This window comes from Sycon ciliatum, chromosome 3, assembly GCF_964019385.1.
Source record: "Sycon ciliatum chromosome 3, ocSycCili1.1, whole genome shotgun sequence".
Classification (NCBI taxonomy): Eukaryota; Metazoa; Porifera; class Calcarea; order Leucosolenida; family Sycettidae; genus Sycon; species Sycon ciliatum.
In genome coordinates, this window is record NC_088645.1 from 8,273,464 (window position 1) to 8,293,293 (window position 19,830).

The 19,830-nt window shown below is 49.3% G+C and overlaps 2 protein-coding genes across 2 annotated transcripts; one reads left to right on the plus strand and one right to left on the minus strand.

Annotated features, from left to right (window-relative positions):
* Positions 1-2,050: 2,050 nt before the first annotated feature.
* On the minus strand, positions 2,051-4,841 carry LOC135811332 (MFS-type efflux pump MSMEG_3705-like). The gene has a single exon (XM_065324559.1). It carries the CDS (start codon positions 4,622-4,624, stop codon positions 2,996-2,998), a length of 1,629 nt encoding a protein of 542 aa, XP_065180631.1. The 5' UTR covers positions 4,625-4,841; the 3' UTR covers positions 2,051-2,995.
* A 3,759-nt stretch (positions 4,842-8,600) lies between these two features.
* Positions 8,601-18,265, plus strand: LOC135811333 (uncharacterized). The gene is made up of 2 exons (XM_065324561.1): positions 8,601-11,838; positions 17,207-18,265. Exons 1-2 carry the CDS (start codon positions 8,639-8,641, stop codon positions 17,463-17,465), a joined length of 3,459 nt encoding a protein of 1,152 aa, XP_065180633.1. The 5' UTR covers positions 8,601-8,638; the 3' UTR covers positions 17,466-18,265.
* The last annotated feature ends 1,565 nt before the right edge of the window (positions 18,266-19,830 follow it).

Genomic DNA, 19,830 nt, shown 5'->3' on the forward strand with positions numbered 1-19,830 from the left:
CATAATTGTTGTGGTACGCGTAATGAGTTTATAAATTATACATGTGCATATGTTGGTTGCGCCGATTTGGATTCACTGTGAGCCCGCTGGTTCAGCCATCAGCCTTCATTCAGGACTCGGGTTCGACAAACTTTTTATACTGTAGCTACATGACTGTACAGTGTGTATTGTGATTCGAAGAACTCTAAACGGTAGGGGCATTCCGGCTAGATAGATGTTCGTTTCTGTTCCCTGGGCAACTGGCGACGGACCGCCGGCTGTCTGTCGCCAGTTGCCCAGGGAACAGAAATGAGCATTTAACTTTAATGAGTACACATGTATAGGTGACTGCCTGTAGAGTGAAAGTGCCCAGCTCCAGGCAAGTAATAGTTAGTTGGGACCGAGCAGTGTCTGTAACTAGGAATTGTCCGGAAGTCAGACCTTACCCACTTTAGAATACTGAATGCAAGTAAAAAAATTAGGGCTGAAACGATTATACAGAATAATCGAGTACTCGTTTGATAACTCTAACGATCGAGCAATCGTTTAGATTACCGATTACGATTATTTTGCTTTTTTTAAATTTGTGTCCAGAAAGTAGTGGTGTGCACGGGTAGTCGGGTACCCGTGCTACCCGTGAGGACCTCGGGTAATCGGGTACCGAATAGAGAGGTTAAGTTACACGTTTTTTGCCCTTTTTCAAAACGCGGTGCAAATCTCACGTTACGTGTAATTTTTAGAGGTTAAGTTACACGTGCGACGTGACGTGAAATTTTGCCTGGCAGGATTCGGGTTTAGTTCGCACAAATATCAAATCTTCCAACAAACTTGATAAATCTCGATAAAATTCCGGAAACTCACACAAATTCGGTCGGGATAACCAAACGAAACTTCCAAAAACTCACGTCATGAACTTACGTGCGGGACAGTCAACTCACGTAAAACACGTCAAATTTTACGTGAGTTTTTTCACTTTTTGACGTAAAAGTTCACGGACGTAAGACTTTTACGTGAAACTTAACCTCTCTAGTAATAGTACCCGAAAACCCGAAGTCGCAGATGACATCATGCACAGTGCACGTGTACAAATAATTCACGCATGTCTACCCAATGCGCAAGGGAAGGGGCCGGTGTGCATTGTGGTCTTACCACGGAAACATTACCCGATCGGGTACCCGTGCTACCCGTGGAAAACTACCCGGACCCGATACCCGAAGAAAATGCTACCCGACTCAGCCCTACCAGAAACCACTGTACAGTGTACACCCTCGTTTTGTGAAGTTTGAATCAGTTTCCGCTGGGACGGTATACAGTTGCCAGGGGTATGGTTCATGTTCTGAGGTCAAATTGACTTCAAAACTGCCATGTTTCGGAGCTACCCTTTCACTAATGCAGATTTGTTGGTATTATGAAGGCATAGTTTGTGGAAACAGAGTAATGTTTGCACAGTTATGACACTATTTTGCTAACGATTATAATCGATTACTCGATCGTTAAGAAAGAGTAATCGATACGTGAAACATGATCCACGATCGTTTCAGCCCTAAAAAATTAAAAAAAATGTTATGCCAATCACTCTAGATGGGTCAGATGGGTGCCCGGTGGACGGACGTGCCCGGATTAGGGACGTCCGTATCTGGGGAGTTTTACTGTGTTGTTCTTTTTATTTGAATTCGCAATACCAAACGGGCAATAAGCCCAATTACATGGAAGCGAATAAAAGAATGCTAAGAATGAGGTATTTGGGTCACAGTGAATATTGTTTCAAGTGGAGATACTGATCCTGGGAGGTACTACAAATACATGTAGGTACAATGAAAATCTGAAAGGCCATGATACTGTCGTTTACCATGCTGCAAGCAGCTACATGTAGAGGGAAAAACAACAAGAAAGGACGGTGTATCTCATGTACTGGACAAACAGAGCTAACAGGAAAGACCGTTCATTATACATGTACATGTATGCCTATACATACTGTCCTTGTGTATAGTACGCGACTGAGTACTGTCACGCCACACACCACTACGTGAGCACGGCACAACCACATCACACCAGAGGACAGCGAAGGACATTCAAAGTCATAATAATATCAATATCAGATTTCGATCTCTCTGTAGTATTCTAAAGTAAAATAATTCCAACCAGTGATCAGATGTACAACAACAATCACATTTCGAAAGTACAAAAGAATAGAAAAACAAAACGTAACTTTACATAGTGATTTATCCTCGGTCAGAAGTTGAAAATTCTCTCAAAAATCGTTTTGAAGTTCCGTGCAGAGAAGGACTTGATAAAGTAAAACAAAACAAAAAAAAGGTGCGTATGCAGTGGCGAAGGGGGTGCCGCATGACGCACAGTACCAAACACATTTCAGACCACTGCGGTTGCAGCATGACAAAAATAGAAACTAGAAAGCAAAGAACTCCATCGTACGAGCTATCATGTCAACGAACAGTAGAATAATGATCATCAACAACAACAGTAAAAAAACACCTCTTGTTGCAAAGAGAAATAAAACAATAGAAAAGTACTCAGTGCTTCAACATCAGAGCACGACCTGCTCAAATTGATCAAAGAGAGCGTAGACGTCGAGGGAAGACCGCAGCGCAGCAACGCAAACACAAACACCTGGACGCAGGCAGCGTGCGAAACACAGGACTGGTGTCGGCGGTCGGGTAACGTACCACTACTACTACTGCCCGTGCGCACGGCATGCATGCCATGACATGGCTAGCTACACCTTCGCAAAAACGAGTACTTACACAGAAAGCTCCTACCATATTTTTTAGACGTGTGCATATTTGTACGCATGCAACGGAAACAACTGGGACCAGTTCGTACCGTACACTGCATGTTCCTGCACAGCTGGATTAAAAAGCTAATAAAAAAAGATTTCTAAATAATTGATATAGCCATGAAGTGTGTACATGTTTGAGGAGGGATGCTACCAGGGTGCAGCAGGGAGATTTGCTGATGTTCCCATCTTCCATGCAAGATCTGTCTGTGCACACTCACGTTACGACTGGTTCTGAACCAAGCCTGCTTCGTCGTCTCCGTCCAGGCTCGTGTGGGTGACTTTGTCGCCGGAGAGGAGCGGGCTGGTCTCGTCGTGCGGGTTCTCCTCCGCCTTGCGCTCCTCTTCTTTACGCTGCTTGTCCAGCCGCAGGACGAAGAACTCGGCCAGAAAGAGAACACTGCTGAGCAGGTACATACCGGGGAACATGAGCAGTAGGGCGTTGCGAAGCGGGATGTACGACGACTTTGGCAGGCTGAGCAGGTTCTGGAAGTAGGTCTTCAGGTAGGGCACGATGAGGTTGGCGTTGCCGCCGATGTTTGAGATGATGAAGAGGTAGACGGCCACGGAGCTGGTGCGCAGACGCGACGGCACCAGCTCGACCAGAATGGCGATGGTGACGCCGACCCACATCTCGCCGATGACGTTACTGGGTATGAGGCACAGGTATGAGTACGGTGCCTCGAAGTAGAGCGCGCCGGCTGCAAACGGTGCCGCCGCCACCTGGCTGATGACCAGCACCCAAATACGGGCGCTGAGACCGCGCTTCACCACCAGCCGGTCGCTGATGAACCCGCCAAATAAGGCGCCCAGCGAGCCGCCGACCAGGGGGATCCAGGACATGAACTTGTTGACGTCCTGCGCCGTCTGTCCACGCGACTCAAAGAAGTTCTCCGTGTTCAGCGCCCACACGTAGCCGCCGGCGTTGCGAATGCCACCGGCGACGCACAGCAGCAGGACGGCCGGACGCAGGAACTGGAACAGCAAGTCCTTCGCCTTCTTGCTCGTGCTCTCCTTGGGCATGGGCGCACGCTCGCCGTTCGCCGGGTTCTGGTTGCGCTGCGGCTCCTTGACGGTGAAGAAGATGAGCGGGGCCAGCGCACAGCCAATGGCGCCCGAGATGTAGAAGACGTACCTCCAGCCCAGGGTCGTCTTGATGCCGTTGGCCAGTGCGTAGGACATGCTGTAGCCGGTGTAGATGCCCCAGTTGTAAACGCCCAGCGCCGAGCCACGCAGGTCGGCCGGGAAGTAGTCCGACAGGATACTGACGGCCATGGGCGTACAGCCTGCCTCGCCCAGACCCAGGCCGAGACGCAGCACCACCAGATGCCAGTACTCCTTTGAGAGACCTGTCAGTATGGTCATGGCGCTCCAGAAGAACAGCGCTATCGACAGCATCACCTTGCGATTCACGGAGTCCGCCAGGAAGCCGAGCGGTATGCCCGCAAACGTGTAGATCAGAATGAAGTACGTGCCGGCGATGATCTGATACTTGACACCCTGGCCGTTGTAATTCCAGAAACATGGCTCCGTGGTATAGTCATATGGATACGTGCCGTTGATCTCCACAACGGTCAGATTGTTGCAGAAATCCTGCTCACTGATGTTGGGCAGGTTGGAGTGTTTCTGCTGGTCCAGCGCATTGCCGCACTGCTTGGTCGTCAAATTGCTGTCCGGCGAGCTGCTGAAGCAGGCCTGGTCCCCGAACATCAGCTCTCGCGAGACGTCCTTGGATGTTATGGAGTACGTATACCGATCAAGCTGGTTCATCAGATACGCCGCCAACATCATAGCCAGCACCCACAGCACGTACGGATCTGTCCGCCGCACGAGGTCAATAAAGCCCGGCATCTTTTCACGATTTTGTATTTTTACAAACAAACTCAGGCTTCACGTCGATACACAGGCTGTGACTAGAAGCTAAAGATCACCTGCCACGAAAACACCAGCTGCGATCTGCGCCTCTCGTCTTCCAGCACAGCTCAAGAAACCGATGCAAGAGAATTCTTGCACGAGCTTGAATGAAAAATTAATGTTATTGCGAAGCTGGGCTTCACAAAATCACGTCAGTGAAAGGAAAAAAAGTTCTGGAGTCGCCCGGAGAGAGAGAAGGGGTCATTCGAGCAGGCCGGAGTACTAAAAAACCGCTTGTTTTAGTACTCTCCAGCTCCCGATGACGTGATCGTCGTGGATCGAGGTCACGGCGTCACGCGACAGGTCATGTGAGCAATGAGCTCAGCACTTTGGGTAGATCTGCATTCACTGACTGAGTCTGGAGACCGGAGTGTGAATCAGCACGCTTTGTAGACAGCGTGATTGTAGCGAAGGCCGAAGTGCAAGATTCACCAGTCGATTGCATGCTGTGTCATGACGAGTGTCACACGGACACACAAGTCACACTACGCACATACAATCGTCATGACATTTTACACTGATGTCGTGATGAACAGATGCGTTGTCTCAGTGCCGAGTCTTGCTCTTCGTCGGATGGTTGCAGAACTTTGCCTCCTTTACAAGGTGCATTGTCCGGATGCACATCCCCTTCTACAGAGCCTATGTTACCACCCCAGCAGCCACAATACCGAACAGTCCACTCCACCCGTAGTGCGTTCCAGAGATGTAATGCTCACGCACACCAACTGGCAAATGAACTTCCAGTCCGTTCCCGAAACAACCTGTGTCGAGCCTATCCTCACGCAGTTGTCCCCGTCTGGAATCAGCTGCCCGCCGGAGTCTTCTCTGGTCCATTCTGCACCAAGACTTGCAACACTTCAAAGTTGCAGTCAACTCAGGGCCATTATACATTGAGAACCGCTATTTGAAGACCAACGACTGACTTGTCGTGGGTACATAACTCTGAGTATCAGCATCATATCTGCCTCACCTCATGACTTCCAAATTCCGCTCCACATACTATTCCAAATAACGTCTGTTCTTCTTTTCTCTCCTTCTCCTCCCAGCACTGTCTGTCTTATCCTTCCCCTCCTTCTAATGTACTGTCTCTCCTCCTAACATCTCGTATCATGTACATGTACCTGTCGCCCCCTTCATTTTTCTCATTCTTCTTTCTTTTTTGGTGCGTATTATTTATGTCGCCCAAAACGTGTACATGTACATGTACATGTACATGTGTTACATGTATGATGTTTTTTTTTTACGGGGTAACGGCCTCTTTTACGGGCAAAATAAAGTCATGTAGACGTGAAAAAAATTGAGATATCATGAAAGTTAAAATAGAATTTTATTCAAGTACAATACATTGGGAAACTCCAAGAAATTCCACGTAAAACAGACGGAATTCAGTTTTCAATGGCCGATGCCTACCCCAGCACCATCCTGCGTCGACAGGCCTGTCAGGCGCCTTCTAGACCCGCGTAGCCGGAGGTCGACTGCATGGATCACTGCAAATTGGCTGCGAACTCGCACCCAAGCCATGATGATAGAAAATGGCTTGTCCCACTTGAGGGCGAGGCGACCAGCAAGTCGCTTCTGATAGCTGGCGTATTCGCGATGTAGCACCCCATCCGTGGAACAAACCAGTGGTGTGAACGACCCACGGAGGTCCTCGGAGGCCTGACGATACTTCTTTTTCTTCGCGTTAGCAGCGCGGTTGGAAGTAGCTTCCCAGGATGAATGGGAGTAACTGGGTGCGTTGGCATCAATGATGCGATTATCAAAAAACGCCACCCTGTTATCCTCCCACACACCCCGGGCAAGCCAATCTGCCCGAAGAGCAGGCTGCCCCGTCCGATCACCCTCCGGCACCATGATCGGCTCGACTACAACACCACCGAATGCCATATCAGCTAGCTTTGCATCGCTATCACGCAGATCATTGTGGCCTCGCTTGATAAGTCCACCTTTCGGGCAGTCAAGGACATGCTGCAGAGAGAAAGGCTTCCCGCAACCATCACATTGCGCTGGCAGGGCAAGCGGCTGCCGACCATAGCGGATGGCAAGTTGATCGCGGAATTCTGTACTCGACAGATCATACCCCTCGCGCTTCAGGGGCAACACCGTAAGCCATCCGGAGGCATTTCCCCGTACATGTACGGTACATGTATGATGTACGGTACATGTATGATGTACCCGCTCGGGCCTTTGAGTACCGGTACGGCGGTAGGTTAGGTTGCGTCTTTACTACAATCTTCACCTCTTTGGTCTCTCCATCACCTTGAACCTTCCGAGTTGGAAGGCTGTCTGTTTAGGGCTACGCAGATGTGTTGAAGCTAGGTGTCAGGACGTCGAATGTCTCAGTACGAGTACTCTGTCAGTGTTAGGCACCGGCGGATAATGCTAGTTATATGAGGAAATTGTGCTACTAGCACTGCTAGTTACTAGTATTTGGAGCGATTATGCTAGTTATAATGCTAGCAGTGCCGATAGTGCTACAAAAATTTCAATCCATGCGGTGGGAAATAATGACTTCCCTATGCAGTCACTCGGAATATGGCAGTATCACAGGGCAAACACGGTGGAAACATAATACACAAAGAAAATTGAAGAAACATCAGAGAATACATGTACAGCGGTTTAAGACAAGCAATGCAAATTTGGAAATCAAATTTGCAAAAAGTGTGCACAATGCTATATTTAGATCCAAGTCAGTGCAGTTTGAACAACTCCGTAAACGCAGCAAACAGTGCCAAACACGCTTCTGGCAACGGTGGCATCCAGCATACACTTTCATCTGGACGTAGTGCTAGTTTCCCACATCGATTGTGCTAGACAAGGTCACATTTGGAGGCTTTATGCTAGGGCAGTGCCGGTCTTCCCCACATGGGTCATTATGCTAGTTATTATGCTAGCATTATCCGCCGGTGCCTAGTCAGTGTTGTGCCTAGTTGTTACACTTTCTTTTCCATAATGTCCTTTTCCTGTCTACATAAAAATTATTAGAGAGGTTAAGTTTCACGTAAAATTCTTACGTCCGTGAACTTTTACGTCAAAAGTAAAAAAAAACTCACGTAAAATTTGAGGTGTTTACGTGAGAAGAGGGGAAGGTCGGTCAGTGTCGTGCAATGTTATCATGAGCTGCTGGTTTAGTAACTGGTGGTGTTAGTGGACATTATAGCGTAGCTTGTAGTTTCTTAGTCCTTTTTCTTTACTATAAATTTATCCTTGGCTCTCCATCCGAGTCCAAAATAGTACATGATTGTACGTAATTGATGAACAATAATTGATTTAGGGAAGTGTGTGTTGCTCCCTACATCATGGAAGCTCGCGCCGTCGCGGTTTTCCTGCCGACTCAGTAAATTCTCACTTGACTGACTCACGATTGTCATCTAGAGCACACGAGAAGTCCATCGAACCGTCCATTTGGCAAGCTTGCAAGAAAGCACCACTCCCTGCTCAACACACAGTGTTTCGGGGAATTCACACCTCATCAGTGGAGCTTGAGTAGGCTGAGGAAGATTGTGCCTGAAGAGCACCACCTATATAGTGCTCTCCAGGCACAAACATCACCAGAGATACACATCATTTACAGAGGCGACGCTCCGTTTCCAGCGCGACAGACACCTCGTGAACACGAGATAGCAGCGTGAGTCAGTGCCGCTCATGGAGGTGCTGAACAAGCGCTGAGGACTATTGGTCATTCACAACGTTGTTGCCTCCATACCATCTAATTCGCAAGCTCGCGCTGGGGACAACAATGTGAAGAAGACGTTGGTGCGACTTCGGCGATAGTTGGGGAAGGGCTTGCGAATTAGATGGTTTGGAGGCAACAACGGTGTGAATGGCGAATGGTCCTCAGCGCTTGTTCAGCGCCTCCATGATCGACACTGACCCGCGCTGCTATCTGGTGTTCACGAGGTGTTTGTCTTACCTGGTCTTGTTACCATACCGACCAATACGTCATCGTCCATGTTCACACTCATATCGTACGGAGGATCATATTGTAACGACATCAGCGACACTGAGTGTGTCCGCTTCTCCACGGATATTTTCCAGATCACTATCGACATATCCGACACATCCGTACCGGCAGAATGGACAAAAGCGGGGCAACAGTTAGTAAATGCTCGCTCTCCAAGCCCGAGATCAAACCCCGCTCTAATATCCATAGGTGATTCCGAGTTACTGCTGTTCGGTGGAGTGGAAGCGCATGAATCTTCCCAACCCATCCAGGTACGAATGTTGAACGATTTCTGGATCTACAATATCGAACAAGGTACGTGGTTCGAACTGCCATCCAATTTCCCATCTATCTACTCTCCAAGAGGCGATATCAGTACTTCAAGTATGATGAGAGAGTTTTACAATAACTTGCAAGTTGCTTATTTCAGCGACTTACGAACAACGATTGTGGCATACTCAGTTCCGCATGGACCATTTACCCTGTATCTGTGCGCACTGCCAACTCTAGGCAACGGCCGGATTCACTGCGAAGCGAAAGGAAAACTTTCAGAGGTGCGAGTAATGAGCTATACGCATAGCATGCCTTGGTTTTCATTGTTATCCAGCCTAACTGACGAATTCCACATCGTGTTTCATGGACAGGACAGCAAAAAAAGTTTCATTTTACAGCAGGACACCCAATTGAAACCAAATACGTCCCAGCTAAGGATCGCGCATAAGCCGGATATTGATGTTCGGATATATTTTCCAGGCTTTCAGGGCTGCGTCAATGCACGTCCGTTGTCTGCACCGCTTTGGCAAAACAAGTCAATATATATTTTTATTGGTTCCTACTGTCCCGAACGAACAGCTGGTATTGACATTCGCTATACCCCATCTCAGACCCCATCCCCTATTGTTGTTTGGCAACTTATATACAAACCGTTCGAATCATCAACAATATTCGCTAAGCATCCTTCACCATCACCACTGCAGTATAATCGCATAGGCCACACATTTACATCCGTCCGGCCATCCATGGGAATTCTCTTTGGCGGTTCTCAGACAATAAACCAAAGCTATGATTACCCTGAGTCGATTTGGTGTTTGTCGATCCAAATTGAGTACCTTGTAGTCGATTCCACAACCTACTGGCGACGCCTTAAGACACATCCATCCCAGCCCACACCCATGCCTCGAAGAGACCACGTGGCATTCAAGCACAATCACAACAGTTTGGTGATACAGGGTGGGCAAGACGCGACAATGGTTTACAGTGACTTATGGGTGCTGCAGATAAGAGATGAGCAGTCGTGCTCCGGTACGTGGACCCAACTGACTGATAATGTTTTCGGTGAGAAACTTCCCAGTCAGTGGGGGCATTCTGCAACGATGTATGGTGATGATATTATTCTGTTCGGTGATTATAACGTGTTCAATGAAGAAAGTCCAAGAAGCATCAATACTAGTAGACCTGAAATAATGACCGATCACGTGTTGTTGATGTCAATTAAGAGCCTCTCGTTCATACATCTCCGCAAGATTCCTTTGTCACGGCCAGTGACCATGCGCTTCTACCATTCTTTGTCTTCGTACTTGAACAATTCATTTTTACTGCTAGGCGGATTCATTGCTCAGAGACCGGATGACCTTAATGATCCCATATCCGCGAATGCTGCATTGCTTTTTCAATTCCGTGAGCATGGAGCAAACACCACAGTTAAGGTTGTACCCTTTTTCAACTTCTCCATCTATGGCCAACATGTGGTCGATGATCTCGTCTTCTCCGGTTGTCTTGGTACCCGCACTGATGAATATAGGACTTTACTAGGCTTTATGAGTGTGAACACTAACAAACATTGTCCATTGGGCTATGGATACTCGGAACACCGTACCTGTGAGCCTTGTCCTATAGGGTACTATTCGTCTGCTATTGCAGGGAACTGTACGAGATGTCCTGGCGATTTAACGACACCAGGCATTGGAGCCTGGAAATGCGACACCATATGCATGGACAGCTACTGCCATGGCCACGGCACATGCTTGGTGGATAGAGATGACAAGAAGTACTGCAACTGCAAGTTTGGATACCTGCCGTCCGACAACTGCCGCACACCCGTAGTCTACCTTTCTCAGCTGGCAGCCATCATTTTCTCCTTGGTACTTTCTTTGTGCATTGCGTTCCTGGTAAAGTTCATACGAAAGCGTCGCGACTTGAGGAAAACGGAGAAACAAATGCAAATCCAACATGTTCGTCTCCAAAGGTCCCTGAGGAAACTTGCAGAACTGAACCGGGGAGCGCGAATGCAATGGAGGGACTTGACAATCAGCAAACGTCTCGCTTCGGGCACCTACAGCAAGGTGTATCTTGCAAAGCTTAGTGACATGGATGTTGTAGTCAAGAAACTTCCCAAGCGTTTCAATCACACGCGATGGCGTTCATCACCATTTGATATCTTCTTGGAGGAGGCCGAGACTTTGCGATCCTTGTGCCACCCAAATATTGTCCTCTTTCTTGGAGCAGGCCAGGACACAGCTGACAAGTGCCCATTCTTGGTTATGGAGTACTTGCGACGAGGTTCCCTCTACGACAATCTCCATAATCCAGAAGTTCAACTAGAACAAGAGGATATGCTTCGATTTGCTCTGGACATCGCTCGTGGCATGCGATATCTGCATAGCTCCAATCCTCCCCAGATTCACCGTGATCTCAAGAGTCCAAATCTATTGGTCAGTGACAAGTGGGTGGTGAAAATCGGAGATTTAGAGTTCACTAGGTATCTTGCCCTACTGGAAAGTAAAGATCGTTCGCAATCAGGGGAGGAATCCAGTAGCGATTCCCATGCAAACACTCCGGCAGCAAGCGTTCCACACGATCATGCAACAGCAGACAGGAGTGAAAACGAGACAGTGTTTCAACCAACGGTTCCTGAATGCCAACCTTCTTCAAATCCAATACACCAGAGCAGCTGTGATGTCGCCAGTCCACTTCTGGGCGATGAGGAACTGTCACTAGTATCTGCAAATCGGACCTCTGCAACTAGTGCAAGTGTTCATCCCTTAGTAACCATGACAACTGTCGTCACAGAGAGTACTCCACCTCACTGTTTCACGGCCTCACAGCTGCCATCACGAGTTGGAATGACGTGTGGTGTTGGAACCGACAGATGGAGAGCTCCAGAGACACTGACTGAGAATAGTTACACTGAAAAGTCCGATGTTTACAGGTGAGTCTTGCCAGTCTTGTCTTGTTGATTTTGCTCTTTGCAGTCCAGTTTTGCAAGTACTTCCCACTAGGCTTTCCCCAAATCGGCCCGTTTTTCGCTTATTCGGCTTTTCGCTCGGCTCAACGATACAACAGATTCTCCTGCAAAATATTAAAGCTGATTGTTCGAAAATCGGCTGCAAATTGGAATATAAAATCGGCTAGAAGAATTGTCGGCATATTGGCTTCAAAATTGGTGAGATATTGAAAGATTTGGTAGAGATTTTCGGCGATTCTCAAAGCAACCCTCCAAAATCGGCGAAAAGCTTAGCGATTTTCGGTAAGTCTCGTTTTCGGCGAATTTTTCAGCCGGCCGATTTGGGGAAAGCCTACCGTGGACTGCCTTTCAAATAGGGGGTGCACTTCTAGGATCCAGGACAGAACAACAAGGACATCCTTGTTGTTCTGTTTTGTATTGCGCTCTGCCTCCGCGGTGTTGAGCACTGTCAGCACTCTGGGTACATCCTCCGGTAGGATCTAGGACATCAATGTTAATATACTATTACGTACCGTAATCTCGCGCATTTAAGGACATTTGAACTCGGATGGTGAGCCAATATAGTTGGGATAAAGAAAGGTAAAGGACAACATGTTACGAGTTCTGACAAACTGTCCACCAACGTAACCAGATCTTATACAGTCATTAGAGAGGTTCCGCACAACGTAAAGTTGAGCAACTTTACGTTAGTGGGCGGGAAAAACCCGTGAATTCGCGAGTTTGCACTCCACTTACGGAAAGTTGTCTACGGAGAGTACGTAGATAGGGCTCTGATAACGTAGCTGGTCCGTAAGTGGATTGGGGTACAAATTTATGACTCTCTCCCCAGGTCGATCTGGTCGTACACTGCCGCGTTCGGAGTTGTCAAGGGCAGCTACGTGATTTGAAAACTCCGTGTGGCGGAACCCAGATTCGCATGCAGTTTACGTAAGACTTTCCGTAGATTTTTTTTTTTTTTTTCCCACGGAAAACTGAGCCTCTTGTACGGGCAAAATAACACATTTTGTGAAGAATCAACACATATATAAAAACGAATCATCATATACAGTATTTACAGAGTCTGTCACTCAGGAGGATCACTGCACTGTGCAGGTTCACTGGATGCGTGCCTCCGCCGCCACTAGCACAGCAGGGGACTCAGGCATGGCAGGAGCAAACATGCTCCTTGAGCCACGCAGGCACATAGCACCACAACGCACCAGGGCAAACCCAAGGCGGCAGCGCAGCAAGGAGATAACCTGCCCGTATGGCTCCTTACTCTTCTCAGCCAGGAGAGAGGCGATCCGCGTGAAAAGAGCATTGGCATGCTTGCCATAGCCACCAGAGGCAGAGAGCACAACGGGCACGAAGGAGGCATGCTCAACTTCACGTACTCGCTCCTCGTACTTCCGGCGCTTTTCCTGTTCATGGCGTCTGTAGCTAGCAGCGAGGGAGGTGGCACGATTCGAAGACGCAAAAGGGTTGAACACCCGTACATCAATAAAGATGCGCTCGAATCGGCCACCCCACACACCACTAGCCGCAACGTCCAGCCGAGCTTGCTCCTCCGTGACAGCTGTGCGATGGCGGAAGGCCTCTCCGGTGACGGGCTGGAGGTGGGGTTCCACTGTCACGTTGTGAGCGACCTGCCTCAGAGCTCTGGCGGTGATGTCCCTCACCTCGTTGTGTCGCAGCGTCGGGAAGCCACCAAACGGGCACGACAGGGCGTGACTCACATTCAGCGGCTTACTGCACACGCAGAGGCTTGGGAGCCGAGGAGGTGTCCAGCCGTACCGGAGGCACAGGCCATCCCGGAAATCTCCCTTGCTGAGTGTGAAACCATGGCGGCTGAGGGGGCGGCAGGTCAGCCAGCTGGATGCACCCTTTTCTGAGGCCAGGTCGAGAACAGGGGCCAGCTCCCGGTGATCCGAGCGAAGAGCGTCAGCCATAGACTTGAACGCGCTCCGCTTCTCGGCCCGAACCGTCGCCTTGACCGTCCGGAGCTGAGTCAGAGAGTCGCCAAGAGACGACTCCTGCTCCAGCAGGCGAGACACGAGGCTAGCCGTGATCCTTCGGGATGAGGTGTACTGTTCAGCCACTGAACAAGGGTCTGCCATACCCAGTCCCCCAAGCCGGCAAGGCAGAGAGAGTAGGGAGCGAACAGTTGTCCCAGGTGGAGCCTGACCCGTGATGGCCGGGATGAGCCGACCGCTGATTGCGTGTTCCAGCGGTTCAAGCAAGGATGGCGGGATGGAGGAGGTCCGGCAGAGGAAGGACCACTTGTTTTGCAGGCCCTGTGTGAAGGCGGAGTAGGCGGCCTGTGGCTGCGATGCAGCGATGGTCGTGAGCTGCGCAACTTCCTCACACCAGGTGGCGACCTTGGACTGGACAAATTGTTCTATAAACTCATCCGTGCCCAAAGGTGCACCAAGGTGGCGGCAACCATCACACGTGACCTGCACACCGGTCCCCTCGAACATCTCGATAGCAGCTGCGTACCTGGAGGGCTTGACCAGGAGGAGTGACTTCTGGGCATTGCAGTGGTAGCCATACCCAGGACCTTGGCTGACGAGATTGTCCCACCATTGGCGAACAGGCGTTAGCTTGCCACCGGCTGCAGCATCGTCCGCATACCAGCCCTGTTTCGCACCAGGCACTGCAACTTTCTTGATGAGCGGGAGGACTCCAAGCGCATATACGGGCATGGCCAGAGGGTCACCCTGAGTGGTACCCTCGCACGATAGCAAGCACTCTCCATCAACGAATAGGCGGGATGGTTGGCGGTAGGTGTTGATTACAGCTGGCGCTATAGAGGGACAGAGGTGACGGATGTTCCGTAGGCAGGCTTCACGGTTAAGCCGGTTGAAGGCGTTCGAAGCGTCGGCGAGCAATATGGCATCCGCATCCTCCTCACGGTAGACATCTTGCATCGCATGGATGGCAGCTTCAATGCCGCACTCCTGACCGGCACACAGTTGAAGGGTGCCCGCTGCATCTTGGATATCTCTCCCGGTGACAGTGAGGATGGCTTTGCCGACAATGCGCCTGGCCACTTCGCCGATACCAATGGGTCGAACACCCGGCGATTTGTCAAGGGCTATTAATCTGCATGCGACGAGCGCCTCCAGTGTCGCTGGGTTGACGTATGTGGTAGCAATGCGACGAGCGCATGTTGCAAGCGAGTCACACAGCTCATCCGACGCTTCGGAGAACGCGGTGCACATGCGCCGCCATCCATCAGCGTCCATGCCCGATGGCCCAGCCGCGCCGTGGGTGTGCAGGGCGGCCCGGCGGATGACGTCACGGGTCAGGCTTGAGAACATCACTCTGTGGGGCTGAACAGGTGGCTCACCCGTGAGCAGAGACTCTGCATCAGCCGGCTCCCCTGCCGGATGTTTGCTGATAAGAAGGTCACGGGTGGTATCAGTGCCGACAGTGGTGTCCAGGCTGAGAACTCCTTTGCAGCCACCACTTGATAGCTGACGGAGGGCGGATGGTAGTTTGCCGGAGGACACATTAGCGGCGAACGCCCTTGCCAGGTCAGGGGGGGTCGATCGGGCGGCTGGCTGGTGCCTGTCCTGGACCTGCTTCTGGATGGTGGTTGACTCGCGGAGCAGTTCCGGCAGGCTTGCTGTTCGCCAAAGTTCTAGACGTCTCCTTAGGTGTTCCTGTGGAGACGGCTTGGTATGGTTGCCCTGCGGGTTCTGTAACATCAGCTGTGGGAAGACCATCGCCGCCTTGAGTGCGACATCTTCTGAGGCCGAGGCACTGCCAAAGCTGTGGAAGAAGGCACTCAGCTGGGAGATGAACGAGCGACCGACGGTGCCCTGGGGAACTGGGAACAGGTTGGGGCGGAAGTGGACGACAACCTCATACGCCTCAACGATGGCTGTCACAGAGTCTTCCCCTGTCAGTTCTCCAAGTCGGAATGCGGTGCGGTCCAGTGATGGGAAGACTGGTAGGTCGGGGACCTCTGCACCGTCTGCAGATCCAGCTGGGCCCCCAGTGGCTGTTGCGTCTGTGTCGAAGTTGGGAGTGCTAGAGGGTTGGCTTTCACCGGCATCCAGTGTGGCCAATAGGTGCGTTGCCTGGCTGTCGGTGATGGTGTCAGGGTCAGCGATTTGGACCGGTGTATTACTAGCCGAGTGCAACTCCTGATCTGTAACGTCCGGATTCGGCGCCGCCGCACTGCTTGCTGACCTGCGCTCCGCCACAGCAATCCCGCTGGCATTCATCATGGCACCATCGGCACACTCCACGTCCGCTGGCTCACGCACTTGGCTGGCAGGTTCAGACTTTCCGTAGATCGACTACGTTTTTTACTAACGTAATTACGTTATGCGGAACCTCTCTATTGTTGTTGGTTTGCGCCTTGGAGAAGTCTTGGAGCTACCTGTACATGTAGGTGTCAGGTCGCCGAATGTCTCAGTACATGTACTCCTTGTCAGTTTTGTGCCATTTTGTCGCACTTGCTGACTGTATAAGATCTGGTTACGTTGGTGGACAGTTTGTCTTAACTCGTAACATTTTGTCCTTTACCTTTCTTTATTTAAGGACATGTTCTTATTTTCGAATATAAGAGCACCCTCGCTTATAAGAACATGCACTTACAAGTTACAAGTGAATGAAAATCTTTTGGATCCATTGCATCATTTTCATGAAACACCTCATCAAATTCAAATTCGTTACTTGTAGTCAGGGAGTAGTATTGTACTACTCCCTGCTTGTAGTACTCCCTCATTGATGAGTTTCCATGTCGACTATATCTGTAGCAAAGTCAGTAAAGCTGTTGGCTACCTCGTGTCTCACTGCTCCCACCTACTGCATGAATGCATTCGCCTTTTTTTTTTTACCATTGCTATATTCTCCCCTCCCTGCTCGCTGCTGCACGCGATCGATTTTTATGGCGCTCGCTTGTTCATACTTGCTCTGTGACGCCCCGACGGCCTTAGGGCTATGGGCTTCGTGTGCATCATTGACCAACTATATGGGCTTGTGATGGTGATGGTGTGATGATATTCTCCCCATTTTCTCTATTGCTCAACCGCCTGGTCATCTCTACTAAGTAAATCGTTATTGAGTACCCTGGAAGTCCACAATAAGAGGATACTGAAAGTCCTTTTCCTCAAACCATCATACTTCCCTTCTGCCGAGCTTTATGATATGTTTAACACCTTCCCCATCTCTAGTCAAGCGGATCGAAAACTGTGTATTGTTTTCTTTCTATTCGTCTTGACGAAGCCCCGCCACACTTGCGTAAATACAACTGGCTTCTTCCCACGCGTCCTACACGCAATCCCTGTGTGCATGTGTATGACTACATGTGTTTCCGTATGGTCTCTTTCTGCCGCAGCTATGGCGTAGTGATGTGGGAAATAGCTACGCGTCGGCTTCCCTATCCACATTTGACGTTCCCGGAGGACATCCATCAAGAGATCATGGATGGCAACACGCCAGTCTTTCCTCCCACCACTCCCTACCCGTACCGTCACCTGGCTGAGAAGTGCATGAGCGACGAACCACGTGACCGGCCCTCGTTCCAGCAGATATTTCATCAGTTTGAAGATCTACAGGTACCAAGTAGACAGGATGTACGTGAGGTTGACGTCTAAAGAGTAGTGTTCAGCTTCTTACAAGAGGAATCGATTTCATCCTCTCCCTTTACTCCATTGTCATCTCTTGGATACGTAGGCCATGGCAAGCCTTCTGCCGCACTAGCACAGACCATTACATAATAATTATACTTACAGAAACGTAGCTGAATGTCATAAGTACCCGCTCCCCGGCCCCCGCAAACGTTTTTGTTATAAAATTAGGACAATTATACGGTTATACTGCAAATTCATAGGGAGCGACACAAGACACTAGCACACCTTATCTTTTGGCACGGTGCGTCAAACATGGTTCCTTGCTGTTATTTGGCTCTTTACAACGTTCAGTCTGCACAAAAAAAGTTGTATCCCAGTGCAATAGATGAAATTTGTTTAGTCAGCAAAGTGTTACTCTTTTTGGTGTTTTTTAGTTTTTCGCATGGAGTTAGCAACAGGTAGACTGCCGACTGACTGTTGTGACCTTTTAGATGATGCTATGTACCTCGTGTGTTTGAATCTTATTGGCATTGCCGGTCCTTGGAAGTCAATACAAAGTTAATGATTGTTTGTTTTTCCTTCGAAGTACTGAAATCCAGCTAGGCTGGATTGCTTCACGCCTCTATGGGCGTGTATTGGTTTTGATTCTTTTGAAACATTCCAGTAGCATAAATTTAGGTACTTTAATACTAAAGAACTCTTCCTCTCCTCTCCTCTCCTCTCTACTTTAATACTGATCGCAATTGGCTGACCAATCGTTTTGCACACTGCAGCAGAACGTTTTTTCCTCTTTGTGAAGATTTGAATGAATTCAATAAAACCCAACCACCTACATGACTGTACATGATTGTACATGTACATCAGTGTACCTAATGATTATGATATTATAACTTACATGTTCTGTACATGCACGTATCTCTCCTATCCATATGAGCGGGTCGTGTACGTGCACATAAGTCATTTGGGGCACCGTTGCATGCATGAGCGGCTGGCGAAGGGCGTGTGGAACCACGGCATGCATTGGCTGGAGGGAGCCTGGCGGTAAAATTGGCAGATTCTGTTCGAAAAGCAGTGAATTTGGCAGAACCGTAGTCATACAACCTGTATGGCAGACACCTCGAATTCTGCTCCATCTCTTTATCCACGTACCAAACATGCATGAAATACACCAGAAAAAGTACCAGTTTTCCGCCGCCATTTTTATCCGCCAAGGGCTGCTACTACCATACTAGATGACTCTCCAACTGCATACACATGTATACCGGTTATTTCACCTCGTGCATCTCATGTACATGTAGCAATCCTTTGAGACACACCACCACTGACTGGTACATGTACCGGTTCATGTACAATCATGTACATGTGCCGGTACATCTACCCTGCAGCAGTCAAAGGGTGAAAAAATCACAGGCACAGCCGCACAGGTTTCTACTCTTCTTTGAGCCAGTTTTACCATTACAGCATCTCTCATTTCCTAGACACCTACCGTAGCTGGTGATGATGTTCCTTTCTGTGGATATTAAACACAGGCCAAGGTAATCAATGGTCTTCTCAAGCGCTCATATTGTTACCACTAATTTCAGTATTTTTTTCTCAGTTTTCAAGTTCATAATACTTAATATGGCACGCGCATCGCCTAGTGTTGGCAGGGGACAACCTGTTGTATCTCAGTCATTGTCTGCATATTCAGCGCAACTGTTTGTTCTTGTCACCAGAGTTACGGGATACCTGGGATGCATTTCCACGGAGCCTGGCACGAATAAAGCCAAGGACAATAGCCATCCCTTCGTTTACTTCTAAACCAGATAGCAGTAATTCCCCGAAAGGCGTTCCTAGCTCCAGCCAGTAGACAAATGACCGGATTGCCTGGTCTAGACCATGCAATGTGCTCTAATGTACACAGTGGCATACGTATACATGTACGTGTGCAGAGTAGAGCGCTCTCTCTCAGTCTGGCTCTCTAGCATGCTAGCCTAGACTCTACAAAAGCGTGCCTGTTCTAGATCAGACAAGAAGGGAAGTCAATGATTGAATGAGATTAGAAGGTACGTTGTTGGTGGTGGTGCGGCTGGGGAAGGCTTGACGTTCGCTTGCCTTGACCTCTGGCATGAGAGTGACAACATGCCACCAGCAGTATGTAGCAGCAGCCGCCGTGTCATACCGTAGACAAAGCCTTGCTGATCAGTGCCTCCAGCCTTGTCTGGATCTCAACACTGTATAAACGGCTTGAATTGTGTGCGTCTTGGGCCCGCGTAGTGCAACTATGCAGGAAATCCACAATCCCCTGGGTTCTGATTCTGGTGGCACCACCGACGCAGATCAAAAGAGAAGAGGCGGGCTATTATTAGCAAGAGTGGACTACGCAACGATCGCACTGAGTCCTCTTAGA

Bases quoted from the DNA above. Each gene is read 5' to 3' on its own strand.
- LOC135811332 (XM_065324559.1), bottom strand. From the start codon at position 4,624: ATGCCGGGCTTTATTGACCTCGTGCGGCGGACAGATCCGTACGTGCTG.
- LOC135811333 (XM_065324561.1), top strand. From the start codon at position 8,639: ATGTTCACACTCATATCGTACGGAGGATCATATTGTAACGACATCAGC. The intron at 11,839-17,206 runs GTGAGTCTTGCC...TTTCTGCCGCAG, and splicing joins GAAAAGTCCGATGTTTACAG to CTATGGCGTAGTGATGTGGG.